Source organism: Athene cunicularia (genome assembly GCF_003259725.1).
Source record: "Athene cunicularia isolate RWA chromosome 3 unlocalized genomic scaffold, athCun1 chr3_part1, whole genome shotgun sequence".
Classification (NCBI taxonomy): Eukaryota; Metazoa; Chordata; class Aves; order Strigiformes; family Strigidae; genus Athene; species Athene cunicularia.
The window spans coordinates 100,614,868-100,627,407 of NW_020799097.1; the positions used below are offsets into that span (position 1 = coordinate 100,614,868).

The following is a 12,540-nucleotide window of genomic DNA, read 5'->3' on the forward strand; positions in this document are numbered from 1 at the left end:
GATATTATGTATGTTGAAGGGACGGTAAGAAAAACTAAAAGCAAAGTGTATAGGGGATCAGCTGTCACAGGGCAGGGCATATGGCTGATAAAAAGCCAAGTGGCTTTGGAAAGCATCACTGAATTATTAGGAAGCCTCAACCCATGAAACACAGAACTGACCGTTTCAGGCCACATGATACAGCCTGATGTTCCCACAGCTGTCATTACTGCATGACAAAGCATGAATAATAGCAGAGGAGTTTTATTCAAGGGTATCGGTGCATGGAAAGACCAGGAAAGTACTGGAACTTTTCCCTGAATTGGCTACTCAGTGCAACAAATCCTCTGCCTTGAAGAATTTATATTCTTAGTAGGTAAAAAATGGGCAGATGGCACTGGAAAGAGAAACATTTTACATGGTAAACGACCAAGAGCAATGCATCTTGCAAAGCATGATAGACCTGAATGAAGAGCAGTTGTCCATTAAACAGCATTTTGAAAATGTATAGCATAGTGGGAAAAAATAAAGCAGTCATTATTATTAGGGAAATTGGAATGTTTCTAAGCAAAGTAGAGACTCTATATAGACTTAGGATAGATTATTGTTTTTTCACTCATTTTTAATATGCATTCAGTAACTGAATTATTGCTCTTGAAACACTACTGTTGAGGTATAAAACAAGTATGCTGACTGTGTAATGGGATTTTTATTAAGAAATCTTGCAACAGTTTAATATCCTTGTGTTATCATTTGAAGTAATATATTTCTGCAGTTTGTGAGAGCAAACCAAGAAAATGACAGCTAAGAGTCTCTCCTTATGCATCTGATGTCACATATTGCAATAAAAGTGAAATTGAAAAAACATCATGTTTTTTCTTTTGAATATATATAGCTGGTATTTTAAAAGTGAAATAATTTTCATTTTTTCCAACCATTATAAAAGCTATAACTTGAATTCAAAATAATTGTCTACAATTGTACATTCGGTGGACAAGAAAGCCAACAGCATCCTGGCTTGTATTAGAAATAGTGTGACCAGCAGAAGTAGGGAGGTGATAGTCCCCCTGTACTCTGCACTGGTGAGGCCACACCTGGAGCATTGTGTCCTGTTTTGGGCACCTCAATATGAGAGATATCAAGGTGCTGGAGTGAGTGCAGAGGAGGGCAACAAACCTGGTGAAGGGCCTGGAGAACAAATCCTGTCAGGAGGGATTGAAGGAGCTGGGACCATTCAGTGTGAGGAAGAGAAGGCTGAGGGGAGACCTCATCACTCTCTACAACTACCTGAAAGGACGTTATAGAGAGGTTGGTGCTGGTCTCTTCTCACAGGTAATTAGCAATAGAACAAGAAGGAATGGCTTTAAACTGCAACAGGAGAGGTTTAGACCGGACGTTAGGAAAAAAATTTTCACAGAAAGAGTGGTCAGACAGTGGAATAGGCTGCCCAGGGAGGTGGTGGAGTCCCCATCCCTGGATGTGTTTAAGGGTCGTTTAGATGAGATGTTGGGGGACATGGTGTAGGGGAAAACTTTGCAGAGTAGGGCTGATGGTTGGACCCGATGATCCCAAGGGCCTTTTCCAACCTGAATGATTCTGTGATTCTGTGATTGTTTCCTGAATTTGTAGTTGGAAATGTAAAGAAAATAAATGGAAACAAATAGTGATGGAAAACCAATTAGTGAAAACTGTATAAATTGGTTTTCATATTAATTAAGTAGAATATTTTGAATTTTGTAAAATAACAGATTTATATTAAAAGCTAAAAATCTAATAATTTGTGGGGGAAATGTTTTGATCACATAGTTTCTTAACATGATGGTAAAAATACATATGTGTTGACATGTGAGTGTCATTTAGAATTGACCATTAAAAGCCTCAGTAGTCATGTATCTTCATAATACAGCTCTCTTTCACCCATATCCATGTTTATAGTCTTCTGCTTGAATTGTATCCACAATTAGATCATGTCCCTGCTCTGTGTGGGCTGACTTCACTGACTGTTTAAGACTCCCTGTGAGTTATCTGAAACTCCAGACAGCAGAAGTGTGGAACTACCAGCAGGACAAATGTTCAAATCAAAGCAGGCTCCCTCAGCATTTCAGTCAGCTGGAAAAAGGGACTTCTGTTCTTCTATAAACAATACATAAGCTGTTGTCATTAATTTCCTCACCTGTATGATCAAAAAAAGTCTTTTTCAAATTTGATGGTTCTTGGGCATTAATCAAGTCATTAAACACATCTGATGGATCACCTACACCCAGAAAGGCATGAGCAAGGGTGCATAACCTCTCAGTGCAGTGACAGAATAGGTCCCGAGTCCATACTGGAACTTAGCAAACAAATGGGATGACCAGAATTTACAAGGGAAATTTCTAGCCTATGTACTATTGTCATTTACAGTAAAAAAGAAAGAAAAAAAATATTCATCTCTAGAGATTATTTACCTCTCAACCTAATAGTGCACTTGGAAATTACTGTACCCTAAAACGGCTCTGATAAGCAAAGATGAAACTCAAATAGCTAAAAGGGAACTAGCAGATCTCTTGCTTAGTATCAAATCCTGTTTTAAAACCTTCTGCTCTTAAAGACATCCTGTTTATATATTTAATCAATGAACTGGATGTAAGAGAAACAAAAATTGCCTGCAGTCCTTTGTCAAATGCGTATTTGCAAAGCTGGACTAACTCAGGTTTTAAAGCAATCAACTAAACAGTCTGGGAAATTCCCCAAATCCCTGTTAGATTTTGTTTCTGTTTCTCTGTGAACAGTTTTCTGTTTTTTCTGGGAACACGCCATGGTTCAATGGTAGGCATTTAGAGGAGAAAAACTGGCTGTTTTCTGTGGCTTCCTTACCTGGATGTTATCAAAAACTTCAGTTTGGTGAGAGACTCTACCTCTGACAAAACCTTACACCTGTGTTAGCTCTCCTATCAGAACAAGCTTCTGGATGATGAATCAGGGACCTCAGGGGGTTATTTTTATTTGCTTTGTTTTATTTTAAGATTCTCTTGCCTTTTAAGATCAGCTGCAGGCCTTTTCTTAAGAGAATAAAGTCTTGGAACAGGAGGAAATATGTTGGATCACCAGTGTACTCAATTGGTCTCACATCAAATAATCAAGCTTCATCCTAAAACTAAGCAGGTGGCATGCGTACATGCCTACTCACAACATTGCTCACACATGCTATTTCTGTTGGAAGGCTATTTCTGAACATCTTCCTTCTGACAGGTAGAAACTTCTTCACATATACAGCTCAAAAATATGTAGACATTATACCTATTTATTCTTCTACTAACATTACTTCTTATCTATGAGAGGTCTTTCCCTTATATGGTCTTTACTGTAATTAGATAAACAGTGATCAGACTTTATTTGTCTAAAATGAGGTCTCAGAAAATTAGATTCCTCATTCCCTTAATTTTCCTAGCAACCGTTCTATGTACCTGTACTTGTTTTGGTTCATCTTTCTTTCTCATGGTTAAGCAGAAATATATGCAGAATTCCAGATGAGGTTTTGCCAGAGCCTTGCATAATTAAATTGATATTTCTCTCTTTAAGAGCACAGATAAAGAAATAATCTCATCACCATGCATCTAAGTTCCTATTTAACTTCCTTTTTGCCCCACTGCATTGGTGCCTCAGCATCAATTACTGACTAATATGCCCTTGTTTGTTTATTCTACTGTCATTTCCAACTTGATGAGTCTCCACCTTGTGACAGAAATTCTTGTTAATAGTTCAAGTTTGTGGCTGTATACTTTGCATCATGACAGGGTGCTAGATAATCTCATCTAGGTTCCTTTTCCCACAAAACATTGGAGCAGATGGTCTTTTGAGTCCCTTCCAACCTGGGTGATGTATGATCCTATGATTATTTATCATGGCATTTCTATTCTCTTCTGCAATGTCATGCAGTTTCTTTTGCATGATATTTCAATCTTCTGTACTAATAGTTCCTTTGTATCCATAGTCCTTACCAAAGATACTAAACAAGAGTGGTCTGTGATCAATCCTTGAGAACCTCAATTTATAAACCATTCTTTAGCCTGACAGCTCCCTTTCCAAAACAAACTATTGACATTTTCCTTCAGATAGTTTTCTGGTTGCTTTTCAATTCTTGTACAGTTGTCCATCATTTCCAGCTGAAGTAATTGTATCATATAGCACTGCATCAAATTTTTAAGCAGAGTCTTGTTGCTTATTCATTATCCTCAATGATTTTACCTAAAACAGATAAAAAATTAGTATTCTCAACATTTACAATGGGAAGACAAACCTTAATAATTTGTTAATCCCAAAGGAGATTATGACCCTTGCTTAGAATATCAAAAGTTTTGACATTTTAATGATTTATAATTCATGAAAACATGACAACAAGTTCATTATGAGACAGTTAAAGCAGAAAGTTCTTCCAGCTAATTGGAGACATCTATCCAGAACTGAGTTCTGAGAGGAACAGTCTGTGGTAATCTTAATGGGACAGTACTCAGATGAGTGCAGCAAGCTATACTGGCAGTCTATAGAACTTACTAAACACATACAATAAAAACTCTTGTAATGCACATTTAAAACAAAGACACCTATTAGAGCTAAAATTTTCTATCTGGCTACATGAAAAAGCTGCTTCAGGATGAGATAAGCTGTGAAATTGAAGCACAGTAGTCATTTGGTACTAGCTCCTCAAATGAATGTTTTCATTCTATACCAAGACAGCCCTTTGTGGTTTAGCTTATCCACTTCTAAAGAGAACTGTAATGATTCCCTTACAGCAGACCAAACACATAACTAGTAGAGACCAGCTAATCTGCAAAAACTGTGCCAGCTATTTCCAGAATAGACAAGCCATTACATTTGATGTCATGGTTTAAAAATTCTACAGTGGGAGAAAAAATTCATACTCTATTCTTATGGATTTCTTCCATAGGAATTATCCGTCAGGAAAAAACCTGAATGAGTACCAGAAAAGGAGCACGCAATCACAGGGATAATTGTTACTATGGTTTCCTTATTCAGAATTACCCACTTCAGGTTAGCCTGTAGCTATTCTTGGGTTAAATATTACCCAAGTTAGTAAGGGTAGTGCCACATGTTGGCTAAGGCAGCTGTAGGACTGTTTCTACTTCCAGTGAAATCAATGTAAAACCCCGTTTCTGCAAAGAATTAATCCAAATTCTTTCATTCCCTTATAGATGTGTGCCCACACCACGTGCTGTGTGTACATGTGAAATGTTTCTGTAGTGATCACTTGACAGTAACCCAGGGTTTACAAACAGAAAACTCCTACCCTCCTATACAGAGAATAACAGTACTCGTAACAGTAAATAAACCCACCACTTCTCCTGATAGCAGACATGCTTCCTTCCTGTGACAGGAATTATATCACCGCACTGATGGGAAGAAGAGAAAAGGGATTTTTTTTTTTTTAATGGTTGTTTTATCTATCACTTTCACTGAGGCAGAAATTCTAGACTGATTCACAGATGGAAACCCCAGATGCCATGCAGCAAAGCATTCATCTATGGACAGGAAACAGTATGGGTTTTATAGGCTAGTGTAAAGGTTATGTCACTTATAAGTACATTTTAAAAGACTGCACAAACACCTTCCTTAATATTCAACTGACAAAACTAGCCACACAGAAAAGCCTTTAATCATATTCAGGGTGTACCAGTGAAGTTCTATTTCGATATGCTCCTACAGATTAGCCTTGTTCCTCTAATACCGCCAACATTAAGCGATGTTGTCACCAAGCTGCATAGGAACAGAAGGAAACAGAAAGAAGGAAACATAGTGGCATTTGAAATAAAAGAGAGAATACAAAGGCTACTGCAAATAGCAAATGCAGATGAGAATAGCAGATATTACAGAAGGAGGAGCAGACGACAGTGAAAGGTCGCAGGAAAAAGAACAGAAGGTCTGTAGAGTAGGCTGTTTAAAATGTTTTTAAAAATGTGTATTTTTAGCAAGGTTCTAGATGAGTACATGAAAACGCTTAGAAATGTTCACAGACATACATGTAAAAAACATCAGTGGGAAGGAGCAGAACTCCTGAGGTATAATAGTTGAACTCCGTTATACTCACACTAGCGGAGAAGCTTGTCTCTCTTTCTGTTGATTTTTTTTAATCTCTGGAGGCTAGAATTATCTTTTAAAAATATGATAAATTTAAATCTGACCCAACAATAACCGAAAGACATGACTAGACAAATAGCTGAATTGGACTTAGTCTGCTAACCAGAATTAATACTTTTACCTGTGGGTAAATTTGCACTGAGCATTTTGCTTCTTCAGTAGACTCACAGAAAATACAAAAAGGAAATCCATGTTAACCAAATCTAGACAAACTGTAACCTTCATTGTGAACCTAAGAGGCAAAATCCAGCTTTCTTGGCAACCGTCATCTACATTACGCATCCACAAACAAGACTGCAATTCACAGTACTCCTCACATGAACCACCATCTGAACACAGAAAAGATCTTCCCTATATACCTGCGTCAGAAAATCATGTGAATGTAATAGACACCACAGTCTCAGGGAAGAAGTCAATCTAACTGGAAGCTTTCTGAAGCTAGAAAACATGAAGCGGTATTTTAGCCATAGATAGGTATGAAACATTTTTTGTGATGGTGTAATACCCTGCTGCAAAAGAGGGGTTTGGATTTGAAAACAAACTTTCTGTCGCTTCCTTAACAAATGGGCCTTTTCCTTTCTGTTCTCCTTTCTGGTTCCCTATTCATGTAACAATTATCCCAGGCTCCAGAACATACTTTCGGTTTTGAAACTCTGTAAAACAATATCCCTATGAATATCCCCTGCAAAGAGTGTAATCAGCCTGTATACGTGTCATTTGCTTTGGGATACATAAGCCTGCGCTTTAACAGTTCATTGTCCCTTTCGACCTGTGATTCAGCTCTGACATTAATTTTAGAAACATATCAGAATGTTGGCTTTATCTGGCTTGGGACACTCATTTTGCTCACTTCTTTAACTTGGGGTTCCCAGCTGTCTTTGAACATTAGTCACATGCTATACTGTTCATGAGAGATGCCTTGGTTAATCTGTTACACAGAAGAAAGATGCATCAGGCCCTTTGGAAATAGTGATGGGAAAAACAATGATGCAAGAGATGCAGGAGGAAGAAGCAGCCCAGGCCCTGGAGGGTTCAGAGCCCGCTGTTACTAATGGATATGATGCACAGGCTGGAGCTACACCCTGTGGCTGTGGGAAGGAACTGGTGGCAATGAGTGTCCCTACAGGGCTCCCAGCCCTTCCAAGGAATAGTGGCTTAGCCTTGGAATTAGGTTGCTGTTGCCAGCACACAACGTTGTTGTGATTTCAGCTGTCTTCCCTCGTACACTCTGCACAAACATAGTTAATAAAGTCCAATGCAGAAACGGTGGTCTTACTGGTGAAGAACATACAATACATCTTGGGCTACTGAATGGTAAGCCAGAGCCAGTTTCTAGACAGATGTTTAGAAGAATGTATGTGTAAGAAGGAGCATTTTACACAGGGAACCAGACCTCTTTTAGAAGAAAGCCCCCGTGGGACAAAATCCTTAGGATTCTGGTGGGATGGACTGTCTTGGACAAGGTGATTGACCTTTCCCTTTTTGAGGGTCTGCAGGGCTCCACAGGAGAGATTATACTTTTGCACCAGCCCTGACCTCAACCATTCCCAGGCTCAGGTCAGCCGCACGTACCTAGTTAAGAGCTGTGAGACATCCTCTCTCTCTCCAGCCTAAGCTATAATGACTTTTCCTAGAGTGAATGTTGTTCATTTCCACTGTGCTTCTTCTCCATTAGACTTCTACTCAGCCCGTTACACAGTGGCATCCAGGGACTGAAGAAATGTGGGTGGGTGGATAAACATGCTTAAGATAGCTTCCTCTCTTAAGGGTGACACACACAATCATATCAAGGACATTATCCAAAAAGCATAATGTGAAGTGTCTTGAAAGTTTCATTTTCCTTGGCAGGGACTACAGCACTTTTAATTTGCAGAATGATTCAGTTCTTACAGGTCCATAAGAAACTTTGAAGGCTGCATTTAGGCTGTCAATAGCTTCTGCAAATGGTGAAAATTCTCTTGGGGACAACCTAATGAAAAATTTTAAAGAAGCCAACAGCTCACACCTATTATCTTGAGTTTCTAGCCTAAGACAATGGCATGATAGAAGGCAGAGCTAACTATACAATTTCACCAATTCTACCTTGGCAGTGATCAGCAAAGCATTATTCTACTAAAGGATCTAAAAAAGAAAAAAAAATTAGAAATTTCAGATCATATTCTCATGATAAATACTATGATCCTGGTGAGGGGAGAAATTAACCCCATGAGTTGAAATGAAAAAAATCCAAATGCTGAAGTGAGAGAGTTGGTAAAGGGGTGGAGCTTTTTATTATGCAAAGGTGGTCTCTATCTGGGAAATACTGTGAGAAAAACATGCTTTGCTGAATCCCAGGCTATAGCATTCACATTTCTAGAGCCTGACACTACTAAGAATCTTCAGAGAAAGTAATTTCTCTGTGTATTTCTCACTAACTTCATCATAATTCTTCCTTTTTGTAGGAAGACAATTATGTTTTCTTTAACTTTATCAGACATCTTCAGTGTGGACATGTAGCAAAATGCTTAGCTAAAATCAATTTGTTGTATTCACAGATATCATTTACCAGAAGCAATATGCAAGATGAATGATAAAGATATTTGTTAATTTCCAGTGGATGCATTAAAACATTAAATTTTAAAATCTGCTTTTTAAAACAACATGTAGAACCCGCAAACTCTGTTTTGCTTTTCTTCCACACAGAGAAGACATTCGTCATTAGAAACTGGCCAAGCCATGTTTTAGGATATAAAAACACTCCAAGAACTAATGTCGGCAGGGCTGGGATAATCAAGAAATAAAGACTGGGAAAATTCACACACACTTCAGAAGAGGAACAACTGAAGAGGTGATAAGCAAATAATAAAACAACTGACAGGAAGATTAACATTAGACTTTGGATTTGACCAGTAAAATAAAGATGTTATAAAGACATTGATTATTGAAAAAGGTCGAGGACATCATAAAGATGGGACATTGCTTTTATTAACCAAACCTGTTTAGAGAAAAACAAACAGCAGCCATGATATACATGGATGACAAGTGACAAAGAATTACTGGCAGTGGACGTGTGGGAGAAAGGCATCCCAGCCCAAGGTCGGTACTTTTCCCTGTCTACATTCCATCGCGCAATGGTGGGCTGCACCGCATTTCAGTATTTCTGAATGCAAAACCATGCCTTGAAGATTCTACCAAATAAGAAGTCGCCGTTCAAGTTGTCTTTTTTTCATACTGGTGTTTTCCTGAGATTCAGAAGACTATAACACTTCAACGTGGACAAGAACTGCATGGTCAAGTCCAGCCCTCTTTGATGGAAGACATGCACCATAAGTAGGCAGTTCTTCAAGTCTCCCCTGTTAATGGCACTTTCACACATCGCATTTAAAGGTGATCAAGGAGAGGTCTCATCTTGGCAGGCAGCTGGAGAGTGCGTCAGGCCTTGGTACGGTCACAAAGTTCATGGTGCAGTGCAATAGTGGACAGATCTTTTCATGATCCTTCAACACTTCACTCAAGTGTTTCATTTCATCTGTTAGCTTTCCGATTTCTCTTTTCAGGGAGGTATTTTCTTGCTCAAGAGACTCATATTCCTGGAAGGAGAGGGAAAAAAAAAAAGCCTACTCATAGTCAAAACACTCCTTTCAGTGCTTCCACCTTGAGTATATTCATGTAACTGTAGAAAAGCTGCATGGTTTCTCACTACAATGTGCAAAATGCTAAGGAAAGATAGACAGCCTGGGTGCTGGAACAGGGCAAGTGCTTTACAACCTGTGCCCTGACCATACTGTGATTCCTTTCATGGCCCTGAAGACCAGGAGGTGCTGCTGGTCCTCGGGAGTCCCCAGTAGCCCAGGACTGCAGGAGTAGACAGCTGCGTTCCATGGTGGCCTCTTCCAGCCCTGGGCTGCCTCTGCTGGGAAGGGCCAAGCAGGGCGGCTCTGCACTGACAGAGCAGAGCAAATGAAAGCACCAACTGCAGGTAGTGCTTGGCATTACCAGCGAGGAAAGGGCAAGGGCAGTGTCTGCCCCAGGCCAGTGCGGGGAAGGGCCATTTACCCAGGTGCCCGCTGAGATGCACACCAAGCACAGCACATCCAGTGCCAGCCACTCTCCTCCAGGCCGGCCAGGGTTTGTAGCCACCTGCTCAGATGCCCAGGAGCTCTAGAGCAGGAGGAGGGGAGTGTCATGCCAACTTGTTCCCAGCCCCACTTTGTCACCAGAAGGCCTGACCACTGCCTTGGTTATCCCTTACCTGGGTTGCTTTTGAGCTAAGGCTTCTCTGGCAATGAATAAGCTGCTATTAATTGCAGGGGAGTTTTGAGATGCTCTGCAGCATACGTCTGTGACGGATGTGAGACTCGTGTGTCACATTTTTTGATAACTGCATGTCTCAAGTGTCCCTGCTGTCAAGCCTTCTCATCCCAAAGAGGAGAGCTCTAGAGGTTCAGAGACAGCCCACGGAAAACCTGCAGGTGTCTGCACCTCGCTGCCGGCCTAGGGCTCAACACTCACCCACTCAATCTCACCTCCCTGGGAAAGCTGCAGAGCAAACTACCAAGCCTACACATGCCTTAAAAGGCCTGTTTACCAGGCAGCAGGGAGAGCCTCTCATGCAATGCTCCTCTGGGCAGCCTGGGACTGCCTCTGTTGCCCTTTGCTGTAGGAGTTTGGATCCCCTTGCCCTCCCTCACACCCTTCCACCACTCACCACCTCTCTCGTGCACAGAGTAAAATAGGCACAGTCCTCCTAACAAATTATGGTCCAGCTCCAGAAAAGTTGTCCATCTCTGCCTCTGCTCACCCCTTGTTGCTCCAAACACCACAGGGTTGAGTTCTGAAGTGTTACTCTCCCATTGCTCTGTCTCATTTTTAGGGATGAGACTATCAAATTGCTCTTGCTAAGAATGAATTCTTATTCATCTGGCTCTGCCTATACCTGGGAAAGCCAGCCTGCCCAAGTATGTAGATGTCCAGCATGAGGAAGATCCTCAAGTTCAGGAGGAACATCAGAGAGGCTGCAGGAAGGCACAGGGCCCAGAAATTATTCCATAAAAGCCAGGGGTTACCCCTTTCCAGAAGTACCCTGCACCTGGCTTTCTCAGGCGCTGACTCAGAGTAGAACTGGGAAAAACCAAACCCAAAACTCCCCACACTGTCCCTCTCTTGGCCTCTGCTGACTGTCGGCAGATCCTTCCACACTGAGAAAGAGGAGAGCCTGTGCTGAACAACTGGCTGGCTCAGCCACAATCACAGCAGCAGAACTAACATTTACCCCAAGAGCCGTGGCTACAACAAAAGCACTGTTGTGTGAGGTAACAGCCTAAACCAGAGAAAGGGGATTCCTGTCCTCCAGCATTTGCACTGGGGACCAGAGAAAACTACACCACATTGTGATATTGAGAAGAACTATTAAGAGTTTCTGGAAGAATCGGTTACTTTCATGTTTTTTTGGAAACACCCACTGTTATTTATCAGAGCATACAAGTATAACAGCTAACTGAACTGAGGTTTTGAAGTTCCTAAGAAGCCTTTTCAGCTGGGTATTTCTGTCTCACACCATAGTTTTAAAACTGACTTAAGCCAGCACCGCCACTAAGCAGCATGGTCCCCTCCTCCTCCATCGCCTCCTCCCTCGTAAGGCAGCGAGCATTCATCCACTGCCACAGCAAACGTGACAAGCTTAACACTAATCCAGAAGAAAATGGATTTGGTTTAGCCCAGAGGAGCCTCGTGGTCCGGTTCACTGGGTGGTCACGAGAATAGCAAAAGAGGGAGGGTGAGGCAAGGGCAGGACCACGTCCCTCTCTCCCTGGCAGGGACACCGATGGCAGAGCTGCACTGTCCACCGTGAGCATCAGTGTCTGGGAGTTCCCGGGCAGGCACCCCACAGCACGCCTGCCTCTGCCACACACCCACAGCTTTCTGAGCTGGACTAGCGTGGAGCCAGGCCCACGCCTGCCAAAAAACACCCTGTCATTGTAAAGTCCCGCGCCAGGTACCCAAGCCGTGCCTGCGAAACATCAAGTACCATTCACCTCGTGAAGTTTATCTGCTTTCTGAGTTTGCTTCTTCCGGCTCCTCTGTGCAGCAACTCGATTTTTTTCTCTCCTCCTTACCTTCCTGTCATCTTCTTCGTGACTCTGGAAGACATAAGCCAGAAACACCTCGCTAGTTTTTAAGGTGCACGCGGTAGGCGCCTGAAGCCAGGCTGCGACTGTTTCTCAGAAGGAGCACATACTCCCTCCCAGTTTCACAGCACCTACCCCCGGCCCCGCCAAACCGCGCGGTGCCTGCAAAGGGCGGCGCATCCCCCCGCCACACCGCACAGGTGGGGCCCGAGGCGGAGCGGTGGAAGCGGGCAGAGGCCCAGGGATGCCGCGGAGATGCCCCGCTGATAGCGGAGCCTGGGCACCCCCGCCGGGGACCCGACGAGCAGCGTTTTACACC

General features: G+C 42.0%; 1 protein-coding gene across 1 annotated transcript in view; it reads right to left on the minus strand.

Annotated features, from left to right (window-relative positions):
* Positions 1 to 8,844: 8,844 nt before the first annotated feature.
* BATF3 (basic leucine zipper ATF-like transcription factor 3) overlaps positions 8,845 to 12,540 on the minus strand; it is a 4,770-nt gene continuing 1,074 nt past the window's right edge. The window contains exons 2-3 of the mRNA XM_026844629.1: positions 12,129 to 12,233; positions 8,845 to 9,683 (exon numbers count right to left, since the gene is read on the minus strand). Coding sequence (XP_026700430.1) covers positions 9,498 to 9,683; positions 12,129 to 12,233 — 291 coding nt within the window. The 3' untranslated portion in view covers positions 8,845 to 9,497. The remainder of the gene's footprint in view (positions 9,684 to 12,128; positions 12,234 to 12,540) is intronic.